This window comes from Bufo bufo, chromosome 5, assembly GCF_905171765.1.
Source record: "Bufo bufo chromosome 5, aBufBuf1.1, whole genome shotgun sequence".
Taxonomy (NCBI): Eukaryota; Metazoa; Chordata; class Amphibia; order Anura; family Bufonidae; genus Bufo; species Bufo bufo.
The window spans coordinates 452,612,404-452,627,958 of NC_053393.1; the positions used below are offsets into that span (position 1 = coordinate 452,612,404).

Here is a 15,555-nt window from a genome sequence, read left to right on the forward strand (position 1 = left end):
GTCAACAGGGTCGCAAGAAGCGTGTGGAAAAACCAAGGCGCAAAATAACTGCCCATGAACTGAGAAAAGTCAAGCGTGCAGCTGCCAAGATGCCACTTGCCACCAGTTTGGCCATATTTCAGAGCTGCAACATCACTGGAGTGCCCAAAAGCACAAGGTGTGCAATACTCAGAGACATGGCCAAGGTAAGAAAGGCTGAAAGACGACCACCACTGAACAAGACACACAAGCTGAAACGTCAAGACTGGGCCAAGAAATATCTCAAGACTGATTTTTCTAAGGTTTTATGGACTGATGAAATGAGAGTGAGTCTTGATGGGCCAGATGGATGGGCCCGTGGCTGGATTGGTAAAGGGCAGAGAGCTCCAGTACGACTCAGACGCCAGCAAGGTAGAGGTGGAGCACTGGTTTGGGCTGGTATCATCAAAGATGAGCTTGTGGGGCCTTTTCGGGTTGAGGATGGAGTCAAGCTCAACTCCCAGTCCTACTGCCAGTTTCTGGAAGACACCTTCTCCAAGCAGTGGTACAGGAAGAAGTCTGCATCCTTCAAGAAAAACATGATTTTCATGCAGGACAATGCTCCATCACATGCGTCCAAGTACTCCACAGTGTGGCTGGCAAGAAAGGGTATAAAAGAAGAAAATCTAATGACATGGCCTCCTTGTTCACCTGATCTGAACCCCATTGAGAACCTGTGGTCCATCATCAAATGTGAGATTTACAAGGAGGGAAAACAGTACACCTCTCTGAACAGTGTCTGGGAGGCTGTGGTTGCTGCTGCACGCAATGTTGATGGTGAACAGATCAAAACACTGACAGAATCCATGGATGGCAGGCTTTTGAGTGTCCAGGCAAAGAAAGGTGGCTATATTGGTCACTGATTTGTTTTTGTTTTGTTTTTGAATGTCAGAAATGTATATTTGTGAATGTTGAGATGTTATATTGGTTTCACTGGTAAAAATAAATAATTGAAATGGGTATATATTTGTTTTTTGTTAAGTTGCCTAATAATTATGCACAGTAATAGTCACCTGCACACACAGATATCCCCCTAAAATAGCTAAAACTAAAAACAAACTAAAAACTACTTCCAAAAATATTCAGCTTTGATATTAATGAGTTTTTTGGGTTCATTGAGAACATGGTTGTTGTTCAATAATAAAATTAATCCTCAAAAATACAACTTGCCTAATAATTCTGCACTCCCTGTATATAAAGCTGAGTGTATGTGTGTGTGTATGTATGTCCGCTAAAGGAATCCGCACCGACGCATTTACAATCACGAAATTTGGCACACAGGTACATCAGGTGTCCGGGAAGCTTTTACCGTTCCTGAGATATTCCCAAAAAATGCATTAGCCAATAGAAGCTTGGTCACATGACCCTTATCAGTCAATAGAAGCTCCCAGGTCCTCCATCCTCCACATACAGTTTTACACCAGGTTTCCATAACAACCCAGCCATTTATTTTCACTGCTGTAGGTCAGCTTTAAAGGAAATCTGTCACCAGTATAATCGCTATTGAAGTAAAGCCATGGCCTAATAGCACTTAGTACCTTATTTCAAGATGTGCCTTTGTTCCAGTAATAGATGTTTTTATCCTCTGAAAATCTAGTTTATTTGGTATGCAAATGAGACAGTAAGGTGCCCAGAGGGGCGTCACTCTTACAGGAAGGAGCCCAGACACGCCCCCAGGTCCTACTAAGCCACGCCCTGTTCTGGTTTGGTCACGTCCCCTCCCACTTCTTAGCCGACAGGGATTGAAAAAATGAAGTTAAAAAACAACTTCTGTCAGCTGCAGGGGTGGGAGGGAGGGTGACTTTCTTCCTGCAGCTCACACTCAGACAGCACAGTGCTGCTTTATGAGAGTGAGCTGATCAAAAGGACATTCCTGTGTCCGTCCAGGTCCTGCACCAGACGGAGGACATGGAGTCTGACAGCCGGACTGTCCGGCCTAAAACTGGACCTCTGGTCACCCTAGGGGCAGACTGCTGTGGAGGTCACATTTAAGGGGATGGTCCGCTATGGAGATCAGTGTTAAGGGGCAGATTGCTGTAAAGGCCACTGTTAAGGGGGCGGGCCCCTGTGCAGGTCACTGTCATGGGGGTGGTATGCTGTGAAAGTCACTGTTAAAGGGGAAGGCTGCTGTAAAGGTCAAAGTCAAGGGGGGTGGGCTGCTGTGGAGGTCCAATTTTAAGGGACAGGGTACTGTGGCGGGGGGCAGTGTTAAAGGGTGGGGGGCTGTGGAGGTCACTGTTAAGGGGGCGGGGTGCTGTAGATGTCACTGTTATAGTGGATACTGTTGATTTCTTTTAACAACACACGCAAACATGAAATGAAATAGATTAAATATACCCGAGCGAAGACAGGTCCTTCAGCTAGTATGTATATTCCTGGACCTGCATTATCCCAGAACAGGGTAACTACAAATGGTTAATTGTTATATTATTATCTGGTTTAGGGTCCATTCACACGTCCGCAGTGTTTTGCGGATCCGCCAGCACCCCAATAGAAATGCCTATTCTTGTCCGCAGCTGCAGACAAGAATAGGACATGTTCTATTTTTTATGCGGAGCCGCGGACCGGAAGTTCGGGGCTGCAGACTAGAAATGCGGGTGCTTCTTTTCTGTACCTATTGAAAATGAATGGGTCTGCACCCGTTTCGCATAATTGCGGAACGGATCCGGACCCAAAGTGCGGACGTCTGAATGGAGGCTAAGTGAAATGTGTTTATTTGCTATATTTGCCTACTCAGTAGTATTGTATGGATGGGTCAGGGTTAAACATCTTGAGTCAGCCCCTTTTAGGTTGCCAGGAGATGGACCTGGGTCCACCTCTGGTTAGAGGGAGTTCCAGTCTAGCTGTACTACTGTGAGGACATGTCTGCTTGCTCCTCAGGACTAGGCCTAAGTCCTAGAGAAACATCATCTTTGAGAAGGTTACAGCTATCCAAAGTGCTCCAGAGAGAGAGAGAGAGAGAGAGAGAGTGAGAGGGAGAGAGAAAATTAGAAGGTCCAGAATCTGCAAGGCCATCCAGTGGAGTCAGTCAGTAAGGTACTTTGCACATTTAAAGATGATCATACAAATAAGATTAAAGTCATCCGGAATGGCAGATATCAGGTTTTAAAAAAATAGTGCGAACGCCAACGGCAGACTCTTGTTTGCCGAAAATGCAATCCACAGTGCTGGAAAACTTCTGCCGTTCATCGTCTGAAACTGCAGGTTACTGGCATGATTGGCTGTTTTCAGCCAATCACTTGGCATTATGCTCAAGCACCAGAGAGTCTGTTTTTATTAAAAAACTGACTCCCTGGTCGGGCAGTTTAGTTGGTGGGATCATTCGTACGAATGATCCCAATGGATGACTGGTCGGCCACAATGCAGCTGATCATTATCTCAAATGTATGGACAGCTTTAGGCTGATAGAGGCCTTGCCGCTGTGAGAGGGAATATTGCCAGCGCACCCTTCTTTGGCACTTAATTCTGTACCCCTCAGTCTGGGAATTTCAGAACATCTACCAAGAACCTCATTGCCATCCTAAGGTTCTGCAGAGAAAGAGACTTTAGAAAGAAAGAGAGGAGTACAACAACCCCCATCATTTCTGCTACCCAAACATTGCTATTGAGGAAGAACTGCACTGTGTACTGATGTTGCGGTCTTGATACTGTTGGGTGTACTACTCCTGTCCTGCTCTGCCTTGCACCCTGCCAAAACACCTAACACCAAGGGCACCTTAGCTACCACCAGACAGGAGCCCTAACACCAGGGGTTGCCCTGAGGGAAGAAAGGGTGTGCCCTGCACGGCCCTAGGAGGGGATCGGTAAGGATTGACACTGTGTTCCGTGTGTACACATTCTTTCCAGAGCCACTACTCCCATCCTCCACTCGTTCCTCCTAGACGGCCCCTGCAGACCACTATGAGAATGATATAATAGATGAGTGGGATTTTAATCAGATGAATTTTCAGATTTTGAGAAGAGATACTTTAATGATAGGATAAAATCTGTGATCAGATTCTTTCATTTGGCAAAAACTAATAAGAAAGTCTGTGGGGCAGATTTACCAGCACTGACATTATTAGGTCTTATTCAGACGTCAGTGATTCGCAGACGTGTGCTGTCCGTGTTCTTCAAGGACAGCACATGTACCCATTGATTTTAATGTGTGTATTCACACATCCATGATTTACCATGGTCCAGAGCTCCGGGGTTACACTACGGAAGCATGCCTTATTTTGTCCGTGTTTATGGATCCACCCCGCTTATTATTGTCTATGGGTCCGTAATAAAATGCGGTCAGATCATGGATCACACCTGTGTTTCACAGATCATTGCTAGGAGATGCTCTTGAAATTAATTTTCAAAAGAGCAGTGTCCATGGAATACGGATGACACACGGAGGGCAAAAAATAAACACATGGACCGAACACAAATTCTTCACGGACATATTCACGGATGAACCAAGGACAATCTTGTCTCAAGAGTCTCAAGAATGTGCTGAATTTATTAAAGGGCTTGACCAGTTTCCTATATTGATGGCCTAGTCTCAGGATTGGTCATCAATATCATATCGGCAGGGGTCAGACACCCGACATTTCCGCTGATCAGCTCTTTGAAGAGAATGCAGCGTGCGTGCAATGTCATCAGCGACCATGAGTAATTGCAGCTCCTCCGTCCCATTCACTTCACTGTGAAGGAGCAGACCGAGTGTTTCTGCCATATATCTTTGTAAATTTGTTGTGTTCTGTGTCCGCCCTTCCTGCCAAGCTCTGCCCTTTTTTTGAAGTGATGAGAAAATTCTCAAATGATAGCGCAAATTGGCTTATGATATAGTTTGCCACTTTTTTATGCCATAAAAATGAAGTCAATTCTTTGATAAATCTGCCTCTATATGTATTATTACTGAATGCGTCCTCATTATTCTTTTCAGGGGGACCGCATGTGGCATTTTGCCATTTCTGTATTCCTCATTGAACTCTATGGGCACAACCTGCTGCTAACGGCTGTTTTTGGCTTAGTGGTAGCCGGTTCTGTACTGGTGTTCGGAGCCATCATTGGTGACTGGATTGACAGGAAACCCAGAAATAAAGGTGTGTTTTATGCTTTTTATTTGATTCCTGTTTTTATAGTTCTTATATGAATTTTACATGCAAGCAATGAACGCAGCCCCAGAGTGGTCATCGACACTCTGACTACTACGAGAGCTACGAACACCTGTAGCATTCTTTCTACATTTGCATTAATATAAATTGAAAAAATTTCAATTACAAAACTGCACGGTGGCTCAGTGGTTAGCACTGGGGTCCTAGGTTCTAATCTATCCAAGGAAAACTTTCTTGGATTCACGTCCTCACCTATCCCTTGCTTGAACTTGATGAACCTATGTCTTTTTTACCGTATTAACTATGTAACTATGTAACATCTGTATGGAGTTTGTATGTTCTTCCCGTGTTTGCCTGGGTTTCCTCCCACACTCCACAGACATTCCGTTGCGGAATATGTCAGCGCTATATAAGTGCGTAAGATAACTGGATACATTTTCATACGAAGCAGGTACAAAGCTGTGACAGTAAGTTATGATTTTAAGTCGTCCAGCGCCACCTTCAGGCACATTGCTCTTATGTGTCAAGGGTAAAAATCTACAAAATGTGGAGATTCTGGCCTGGCGACATTTTTTATGGTTTAGAAATAGCAATGATATTTTGATAGGGGAATGACAGTTTGATAGAAAAAAAATGATTTATTCTTTGCATCGCCATATTCTAACCCCCATAACTTATATTTATAACATACTTATAACATATATTTACGTGTATGGAGCTGTGTGAGGGCACATTTTTTTGTGGGGTGATCTGTAGTTTTTATTGATACCATTTTGAAGTGTTATGACTTTTTGATCACTTCTTATTAAAAAAAAATTGGGAGGTATAGCAACCAAAAATGGCAAATTGGCCATTTAATTTTTTTTTTTCGTTACAGCGCTCAAGGGAAAAATATGTTTATATTTAAGCGTTATATTTTTTATTATTATTGTTTATTTTTATCATGGGAAAATTCGAATTTTAATTTTTTTTTATTTATTTTTTATTTTTTTCTAAACCTTTTAGACCTTAGGGGTCTTGAACATGCAATCTTTAGATTGCATTTCTTATATTCTACTGAGATTTTACATGGTAGATTATGATTAATTCAGTCTTCAGCTCTAATACCATTGGTTTCTTCAGAGAGACCCAGGGTATTAGAAATAACGGCATCCCCGATCGCCATATGGGGAAACCTTTCTGTAACCCGCCTGAGATGCCATGGTTACAATTGGGGTTAAATGTTTGTGATTGGCATTAACGTCTATCACAGACATTAGCCCTGGGTGTCTTCTGTGTGAAATAGCAGGCACCCAGCAGCTATGGTGCCTGCTCCGCCCCCAGAGCAGGCGCCATTTTTAAAGATCCGACATCTGGCATACATATACAGTGGATGTTGGGAAGGAGTTAACAACAGGAACCACTCATACACTTTATCATTTTAAGAAATCAATGAATTTGTCCTCAGCAAAACTGTGCATAGAACCATGTGCAAGTGTAAATGGGAATAAAAGAAACATGAAAAAAATGCAGCTGCTATATTCTGCCATAAAAAATTTGTCGGGGAATAATTTTGACAGGTGCTGCCATGAAATATTCATAACTACCTGCTATCCACAGCTCCGGTCCTGCTCGTTGGCTCCCGTGTGTCTACCGTAATTAATTTACTCCCTCTCCGGAATGGGAATGACCATCTGCTTCACAGCAGCCAATAAATGGATTCAGTGGTGACGTGTCCACAAGAAACACATCTCCGCTGAAGCCAGTTATTAGCTGCAGAGGAGCAGATGATCATGCCTGTGCTGGGGACAAGTTAAACAAGCAACGGACCGATAGATAGACACATGGGAGCTAGCATGCAGGACCAGAGCAGAGGGAGTGGGTAAATATGATTCTTTCCATAGCAGAGGCAGGCTGTGGGTACTTTCGAAAAGTTACTTATTCCCAAACAACCCCTTTAATGCTGTCTTCTCAGATGGCTGCAAGCATGACCAGTAGTGAGCTTTCTCCTCTGGTCTTCACCACTGAGCATGTGCTGCACAGATTCAGGCATTGTAACTAAGGGACTTGGAGCAGCATGAAGATACCTAGTATAAGGGATAGGAGAGGTGAGAACTGATTGTCGATCACCACTAGAACCCCCTGCTTATCACTGACTATAGTATAAGGACAGAAGAGGTGAGAACTGATTTTTTATCACCACTAGAACCCCCGGCTTATCACTATTTATAGTATAAGGACAGGAGAGGTGAGAACTGATTGTCTATCACCACTAGAACCCCCTGCTTATCAGTGTTTATAGTATAAGGACAGGAGAGGTGAGAACTGATTGTCTATCACCACTAGAACCCCCTGCTTATCAGTGTTTATAGTATAAGGACAGGAGAGGTGAGAACTGATTGTCTATCACCACTAGAACCCCCTGCTTATCAGTGTTTATACTATAATAAGAAATGGCCAAAATAAGAGAAAGGCGCTCATAGGGTGAGTGTGTAGGAGCAAAACAGTGTCCTTCAAATAAAGGTGAGTAAATTATGCTCACCTGTTTGGGTTGCAATGGATTGGGTGCAACCGCAATGAAGGCAAACTGGGGAAACAGCAAGTTTCTTGTTGGTGCCGCCGAGTGTGTGCGAGACAACACCTTAGGCGGGGACCAAGCCGCCGTTAAGGTGAACACTGGAACTAGTATTGGGGCTCCCCTGGACTTTATCGGTCTAGTGAGCGTGTGGACACGAGGCGCATATCACAACCAGATGTTTAGCACAATCAGATTTATTGTAGGACAACGCGTTTCGGGGTTCAAAGGACCCCTTTTTCAAGTCTAAAGCGCTGCAGCAGGAGAATAAGGTGGAGCGCTGCCGCCTGGTCCCTGCACATGGCGCGTATGATCGGCGGTGTGGTGTGATCGACCACACCGCCGATCGTACGCGCCACGTGCAGGGACCAGGCGGCAGTGCTCCAGCTTATTCTCCTGCTGCAGCGCTTCAGACTTGAAAAAGGGGTCCTTTGAACCCCGAAACACGTTGTCCTACAATGAATCTGATTGTACTAAACATCTGGTTGTGATATGCGCCTCGTGTCCACACGCTCACTAGATTGCTAAAGTCCAGAGGAGCCCCAATACTAGTTTATACTATAATGACAGGAAAGGTGAGGACTGGTTATATATCACCACTAGAATTCCCTGCTTTTCCTCTGAGATTTGGAAAGAGAAATCTACTTTCTCAAATGAACAATTTGCGATGGTTAAAAGCTACTTGTAAAAAGAACTGGTCCTCTCTGCAAGTGTATAAGTGTTGGAGCTCATGCTAAATGTAACCTATAAAGCAACATGACACAGCTCTAAAATAAGCTGTACCTCTAATATAATTTCAGCAGGATACCATTTTCTCTTCTGACTATGAAGGTGCACTTGTAAATCCTCTTAGTGCAAGTTTTATGTTAATGACACCTTTTTGCTTTTTCAGTTGCTCATGCATCACTATTCATTCAGAATTCGTCTGTCACCGCTTGCTGTATAGTCCTGATGTTGGTATTCTCCTATAAAAATGAAATAGAACAAATATGGCATGGCTGGCTTACAGTAAGTCTGGATGGTGTGTGATTTTCCAGCCTTAATTTACAGTCTAGGGATACCTGCACCCAGGGCTGGGACAAGGCCATTTGGTGCCCAGGGCGAAGATGGCAAACTGCGCCCCCCCCCCCCCCCCCCCCCGTTTTTAAGAAAAAAATTAGTTTGCTATTTGTATTACATTATTTTCTTACTATTTACAGTCTGTGTGTGAGTAGCAGCTAGTGAAGGCAGGCTCCTCGTGGCTTGTTCTTCACGCGCCGACACATCTCCCTGTAGGCTGCGCGAGTCCTCCCTCTCTCACCTCACACCTCGCCTCCGGCGTGAGCCGCGTGACGTCGCACGGCGCACGCCGGTGGTATCAACCAAATGAATCCTCCATGGGGGGGGGGGGGCGAGGAAACGCAGAGGAGGAAAGGGAGCCCGAGCCAGGAGCGCAGTCGGCACAAAATTCATAGGGGGAGAGAAGGAGCAGCGCTGACATGGCTGGTGTGGACGGTGTAGGCGGGTGCAGGAGCGCACTCAGCACAGCAAGCACAGCAAGTACAGCAAGTGGCGCTTGGCTAATGTGGTACAGTGAAGCTGTACACTGCTGGCACTTCACCTGCGCCCAGGGCCGCTGATAGAAATCATGGGGCCCCGTACAGCATACATGACGGGGCCCCCTTCAGCTCCACCCCCTGATCCCTCCTTCAGCCACACCCCTGGCCCCGCCCTTGGCCCCTCCCCAGACGCCGCCTTGAAACAACATGCAGATTTGTCTACAAGTGATATTTATGGCGCTGGGGGGTCGTCTGTGAATGGCGCTGTTATGGAGGGGATCTGTGAATGGCACTGTTATGGAGGGGATCTGTGAATGGCACTTTTATGGAGGGGATCTGTGGATGGCACTGTTATGGAGGGGATCTGTGGATGGCACTGTTATGGAGGGGATCTGTGGATGGCACTGTTATGGAGGGGATCTGTGGATGGCACTGTTATGGAGGGGATCTGTGGATGGCACTGTTATGGAGGGGATCTGTGGATGGCACTGTTATGGAGGGGATCTGTGGATGGCACTGTTATGGAGAGGATCTGTGGATCTGGCACTGTTATGGAGGGGATCTGTGGATGGCACTGTTATGGGGGGATCTGTGGATGGCACTGTTATAGAGGGGGATCTGTGGATGACACATACCGACCTTACATTCAGCTCCTGCCTCCTCCCTCCACCCTCCAGTAACAAGTGCGGGCGGCAGCGCTCACTCACTGACGTCACGCGCCTGCGCCGCCTAGTGGGAGGAGAAGCGTGTGACGTCAGTGAGTGAGCGCCGCCCCCACACTGCCTGCTGTTACTGGAGATCGCCACTACGATATCAGCACATCAGCCTGATCCACCCCCTTTGATCTGCCGTTTCCAACTTGCGCTACCCCCGGAGCACCAGCCTGAGCGCTCGTTCGGCACAACAACACTGCAGCAGGAGGATCTCCCCGGCCTCCAGCGCACCAGCCGATTACAGCGCCGCCCAGAGAGGCTTCCCCCGTGACGTCACTGACTCAGTCCCCGCCCCTTTAACCTTTAGAAGCGCGCAGCAAAAAAATTAAAATGGCTCGGGAGTCGGCAGCCCGGGCCCCCCTGCCAGCCGGGCCCGGTACAACTGGGCCAGCTGTACTGGCCTATCAGCGGCCCTGCCTGCGCCCCCCTCCTGTCCGCAAATGGTAGCGCCCAGGGCACCCGCTCCTTCGGCCCCTGCCTTGTACCGGCCCTGCCTGCACCCAATGCAGATTAGGTTAGTTTCTTTTCTACGCTGAGTTTCATGCAGAAAAACCACAGCATAAGGCCTTTTTCACAGTACCGTTTTTTTTTTTTTTCGTTTTGCGGGCCATTTTTTGCGTTCCGTATATGGTCCGTATACGGAACCATTCATTTAAATGGTTCCGCAAAAAAACGGAATGTACTCCGTATGCATTCCGTTTCCGTATTTCCGTTTCTCTGTTCTGTTGAAAGATAGAACATGTCCTATTATTGCCCGCAAATCACGTCCCGTGGCTCCATTCAAGATAATGGGTCCACAAAAAAAACGGAACACATACGGAAATACATCCATATGTCTTCCGAATCCGTTCCGTTTTTGCGGAACCATCTATTGAAAATGTTATGCCCAGCCCAATTTTTTCTATGTAATTACTGTATACGCCATACGGAAAAACGGAACGGAAGCACAACGGAAACAAAAAAAACGGAACAACGGATCCGTGAAAAATGGACCGCAAAACACTGAAATAGCCATACGGTAGTGTGAAAGAGGCCTAATACAGTACCAGCAAAGTGAATGAGATCTGCCAAATCTCATGTTTATTTTGGGCATTTTTTATGTGTGGAAATTGACTTGCCGTGCGGATTTTAAGGTCTGCAGCATGTCAACTGTTTGTGCGATTATGCACCTTATACCGTATATAGTGATTTTCCACATAGACTTCAATTGGGGTGTAAAAAAAAAGGAAAATCCAAAACAAATAAAAATGAACAGAAAACACACCAAAACTGTGATAAATAGTGTGGATTTATGTGTGTGTTTTATATGGTTTTGGTGCGGATTTCATGCAGATTTTCTGCATACAAATATGCAACATGTGCAGGTAGCCTTAAGGGATTTTCAAGATTAGAAAAATACAGCGGCTTTCTTAGTGCCACAACTGTCCATAGGTTGGGTCTGCGGCTAAGGGCTCATTCACACGAACGTTTGTATTTTGCGGTCCACAAAACATGGATGAGGTCAGTGTGACGTCCGTATTGCATCCGTTTTTTTTTTTGCAGAGCCATTGTAAATGGATAAGAATAGGACATGTTCTATCTTTTTTTACGGAACGGCCTTGCGGAAATATGGAAACGGAATGCACACAGATTCATTTCCATTTTTTTGTGGACCATGAAAAAAACGGTACGGACACGGAGTGTGCATGTAGGACTTTTTATCCCGTCAAAAAAAACTGATCTCTGATGAAACTGATGCAATCTGATCATAAGTGATGCTCAAAAAAAAAGTGAATCTGTTATTGTAAGTGCAAACTGATACTTACTGCGCATAACTGATGTTCAAAATAAAGGATTTTTTTTTTCTGTTCTTCTGACAGACCAAAGAGATCGGAAAGCTAAATGGTAATGTGAACCTGGCCGTAGCTCCAGTGTAGTAAATGGAGCTGAGATGCAGTACCACACACAACCTGTGCATACCTTCCAACCGACCTGGATCTGGCGGCCGTGCCGCAGTCCTGGGGCGGTTGTGGCTTGTCCAAATTTCTACTGTATCTGTGTCCTGAGTTGGAAGAATGCCTATGGACAAATGTGGCATGGTTTTTAGAAAAGGGCAGCCAGGAAATTCCCTTTAATTTCTGTGAATGTCTACCTTTTAAAGTACGGTATGTGTTTTTAGGTTCAACATCACTTTTAATATATCCATATAAAAGTTGAAGCCCCGTTTTTGCGACACAGAGCGCTCTACACTCATAGAATTAAAGAATAGAGGAGGAAGTGCTAGGAGTAGCTCAATGCATACATTTTTTATTTCAATTTATAAATTGTATTCATTGATTCTTGATCAATGACTGCAGGATTAAATCCTATGATTTCTTTAAAGGCTCACCGCTGTGTCAAATAATAAAATGAAGCCAATACTTACCAATCACTCTCTGCTCCCGTTCCATTGCTTCCTGGTCTCCTGCCGGTTTCTCCTCCTAATCTCCATTGATACAAAGCAAATGATTGCTCATCAGATCACTGACCCCAGTTTTGGTTATTTCCTGAGCGTTGATAATAACTAGGAAGAAGAGAGAATCAAGAATAAATGGTCGCATACCTCTTTATTGCCATGGCTAGGCTGACACCTTTGATTTGCAGAAAACTCATAGCATTACTCAGTGGCGTATCTAGAAATGACTGGGCCACACAGCAAATTTTTGAATGCCCCCCAGCAACTTCTTTGCACCCCCCTCTTCCCATGCAACCCCAATTTCCGTGACTATTCAAGATCACTCTCTCAGATCAGGCCTGGCAGCTGCTCCGTCCATTTCCTACACATATATACTTTGTCATTTCACTGTATATACTGTTACTGTATATAATGTCATTGTACAATACTGTTGAGGGGCCCTGACATTGAAATCCTTTAGTCGTCCTCCTGGGTGGGCCCCTTCTAAGGTCGGCCCCAAAGCAGCTGCTTCCTCTGCTACCCCTATAGCTACGCCCCTGGCATTACTTTGCTTCAGTGTTTCCCTGTGGGAATGGGTTTTGATGACTAAAAGGGAATGTGTTATCAGAAAATGGTCTATTGTTTAAATCACATTTTTATTTTAAACATATTTTTAAAGAATTTTAGGCAAGGTTTTGTTTTTCAAATTCCCGTGTCATTATCTATATTTTAAAAAAATGGTATATAATCCTGCAATTTTCACACTGGCCACTAGATCTAATAATAGGTCATGATTTCCTATGCTGTACAGGTACATTTTTATTAGTGTTGAGCGCGAATATTCGCATAGCGAATATTAATCGCGAATATCGCAACTTCGATATTTCGCGAATATTGCGAATATAGTGCTATATTGTTATATCGAATATTCGTCATTTTCTCCATCTGAACACATGATTCCTTCCTGCTTAAAATGCTTGTGGGCCAATATTCTTTTTTTTTCCCCAATTAGTACAATTATTGCCCTTCGGCATACTCCTCCCCGACAAGAGTCCCTGTCACCATGGGAACGCCTGGAGGTTAGAATATACCATTGGATCTGAGTTTTCACGATCTAACTCAGATCCGATGGTATATTCTAACCACCAGGCGTTCCCATGGTGACGGGGACGCTTGTCGGGGAGGAGGGCAATAACTGTACTAATTGGGGGGGAAAAAAGAATATTCTAAAAAACGAATATATGTGATATAGTGCTATATATTTGTTTTTTAGAATATTCGTCATATTGTAAGACAAGAATATTTAGCAACATAGCGAATATTCGTAAATTACACATATAGACTGAAATTTCACTAATGTAGTGCTAGAATCTTTTTTTTTTCAAATTTTTTTTGTCTCTTTCTGATTCAGAAAGAGACAAACAAAATTTGACAAAAAAAATTGATTATAGCACTACATTAGTGAAATTTCAGTCTATATGTGTATTTTACGAATATTCGCTATATTGCTATAACTTTTTTTTTAGAATATTCGTCATATTCGTCATATTCTAAAACAAGAATATATAGCAATATGGCGAATATTCGTAAAATACACAAAATCGCAATACGCGATTAGTTAAATCGCATATTATTCGTGATAAATAGCATAATGACGAATATTCGATTTCGACGAATATAAGACGAATATTCAATCGAATATTCGCGAAATATCGCGTAATTGAATATGGCACCTCCCGCTCATCACTAGCCATTATGATTAACACCACAAGCATAATTACAATGACAAGTAACACCTCTGTACAGATAAGACTACGTTCAAACATTTGTCAAAAAAATCCAGCAGGCTGTTCCAGCTAATATAAACCTTCCAGAGTCCTCCTTATCCGGTGTACCTGGATAGTGTTGTGTGCCCGCTGGACCCCATTGACTATGATAGGATGTGTCGGGGATCCAGCTGTTCCCCAGTATATCACCTGGGGTTCAGCCAGCCAAAAATTGCTGCATGCAGTGGTTTTTGTCTTGCCGAATCCTGGCATATATACTAGGGAGGGGCCGTATCCCCGCCACATCCTATTATAGTCAATGGGGTCCGGCAGGCATGCAGCACTATCCGGCTATGCTGAATCAAGAGAAACCTGGCAGGCTGTTCTCTGCCGGATTCCTTTGATACATGTGTGAATCTAGCCTAAGACAGAATCCACCATTCACAATAGGCGATATAACAGCTTATCTGCTCCCTCCTGACTTTTGTACAGGTCACAGAGCATGCCTAGAAAGCTCTCCCGTATAAGTTAATAGGGTCCCTCCTGTCCATTGTGTCTATGGCTCATGTAGCTGCTCTCAAAGAGCAGGAAGTCTTGACATACTTTTGGCCTAATGGCTAATGTAAAAATTGAAGGATTTTATGATTGTTTTTTTCAATATAGATACTGGCATCTGTTGTGCGTCTCATTTTTCCATTCTTCTGACCGATCAGAAGAAAGTTTAAATAAATGGTGATTTCAAGAAGGCCAAACAAGGACAATAACGACCCCGTCATAGAGTGGGGAGGTTGGTAACAGCATGAGAAGTCTACAGAGTGGCCCTATGACATAGTGGTGAGGTGGAAGCAGCATGAGGAGACCACCAAGTGGCACAATGACAAAGTCTGGAGGTGGCGGCAGCATCAGGAGGCCACAGAGTGGCACAATGACAAAGTGTGGAGGTGACAGCAGCAGTATGATTAGGCCACAAAGTGGCACGGTGACATAGTGTGGAGATGGCAGCAACAGCAGCAGCATGATACCACAGAGTGGCATGGTGACATAGTGTGGACATGTCTGCATCAGGAGGCCACAGAGTGGCAAGGTGACATAGTGTGGAGATGGCAGCAACAGCAGCATGATACCACAGAGTGGCATGGTGACATAGCGTGGACATAGCAGCATCAGGAGGCTACAGAGTGGCACGGTGACATAGTGTGGAGATGGCAGCAACAGCAGCAGCATGTACCACAGAGTGGCAAGGCGACATAGTGTGGACAAGGCAGCATCAGGAGGCTACAAAGTGGCAATGTGACATAGTGTGGAGATTGCAGCAACAGCAGCAGCATGATACCACAGAGTGGCAAGGTGACATAGTGTGGACATGGCAGCATCAGGAGGCCACAAAGTGACACAGTGACATAGTGTGGAGATGGCAGCATCAGGAGGCCACAGAGTGGCTTGGTGACATAGTGTGGACATGGCAGCAA

At 44.7% G+C, this 15,555-nt stretch overlaps 1 protein-coding gene across 1 annotated transcript in view; it reads left to right on the plus strand.

Annotated features, from left to right (window-relative positions):
- The first annotated feature begins 3,348 nt into the window (after window positions 1-3,348).
- LOC121002567 (solute carrier family 40 member 1-like) overlaps window positions 3,349-15,555 on the plus strand; it is a 39,538-nt gene continuing 27,331 nt past the window's right edge. Inside the window, exons 1-3 of the mRNA XM_040434010.1 lie at window positions 3,349-3,402; window positions 4,931-5,090; window positions 8,549-8,664. Of these exons, the coding sequence (XP_040289944.1) occupies window positions 3,349-3,402; window positions 4,931-5,090; window positions 8,549-8,664 (330 nt within the window). The remainder of the gene's footprint in view (window positions 3,403-4,930; window positions 5,091-8,548; window positions 8,665-15,555) is intronic.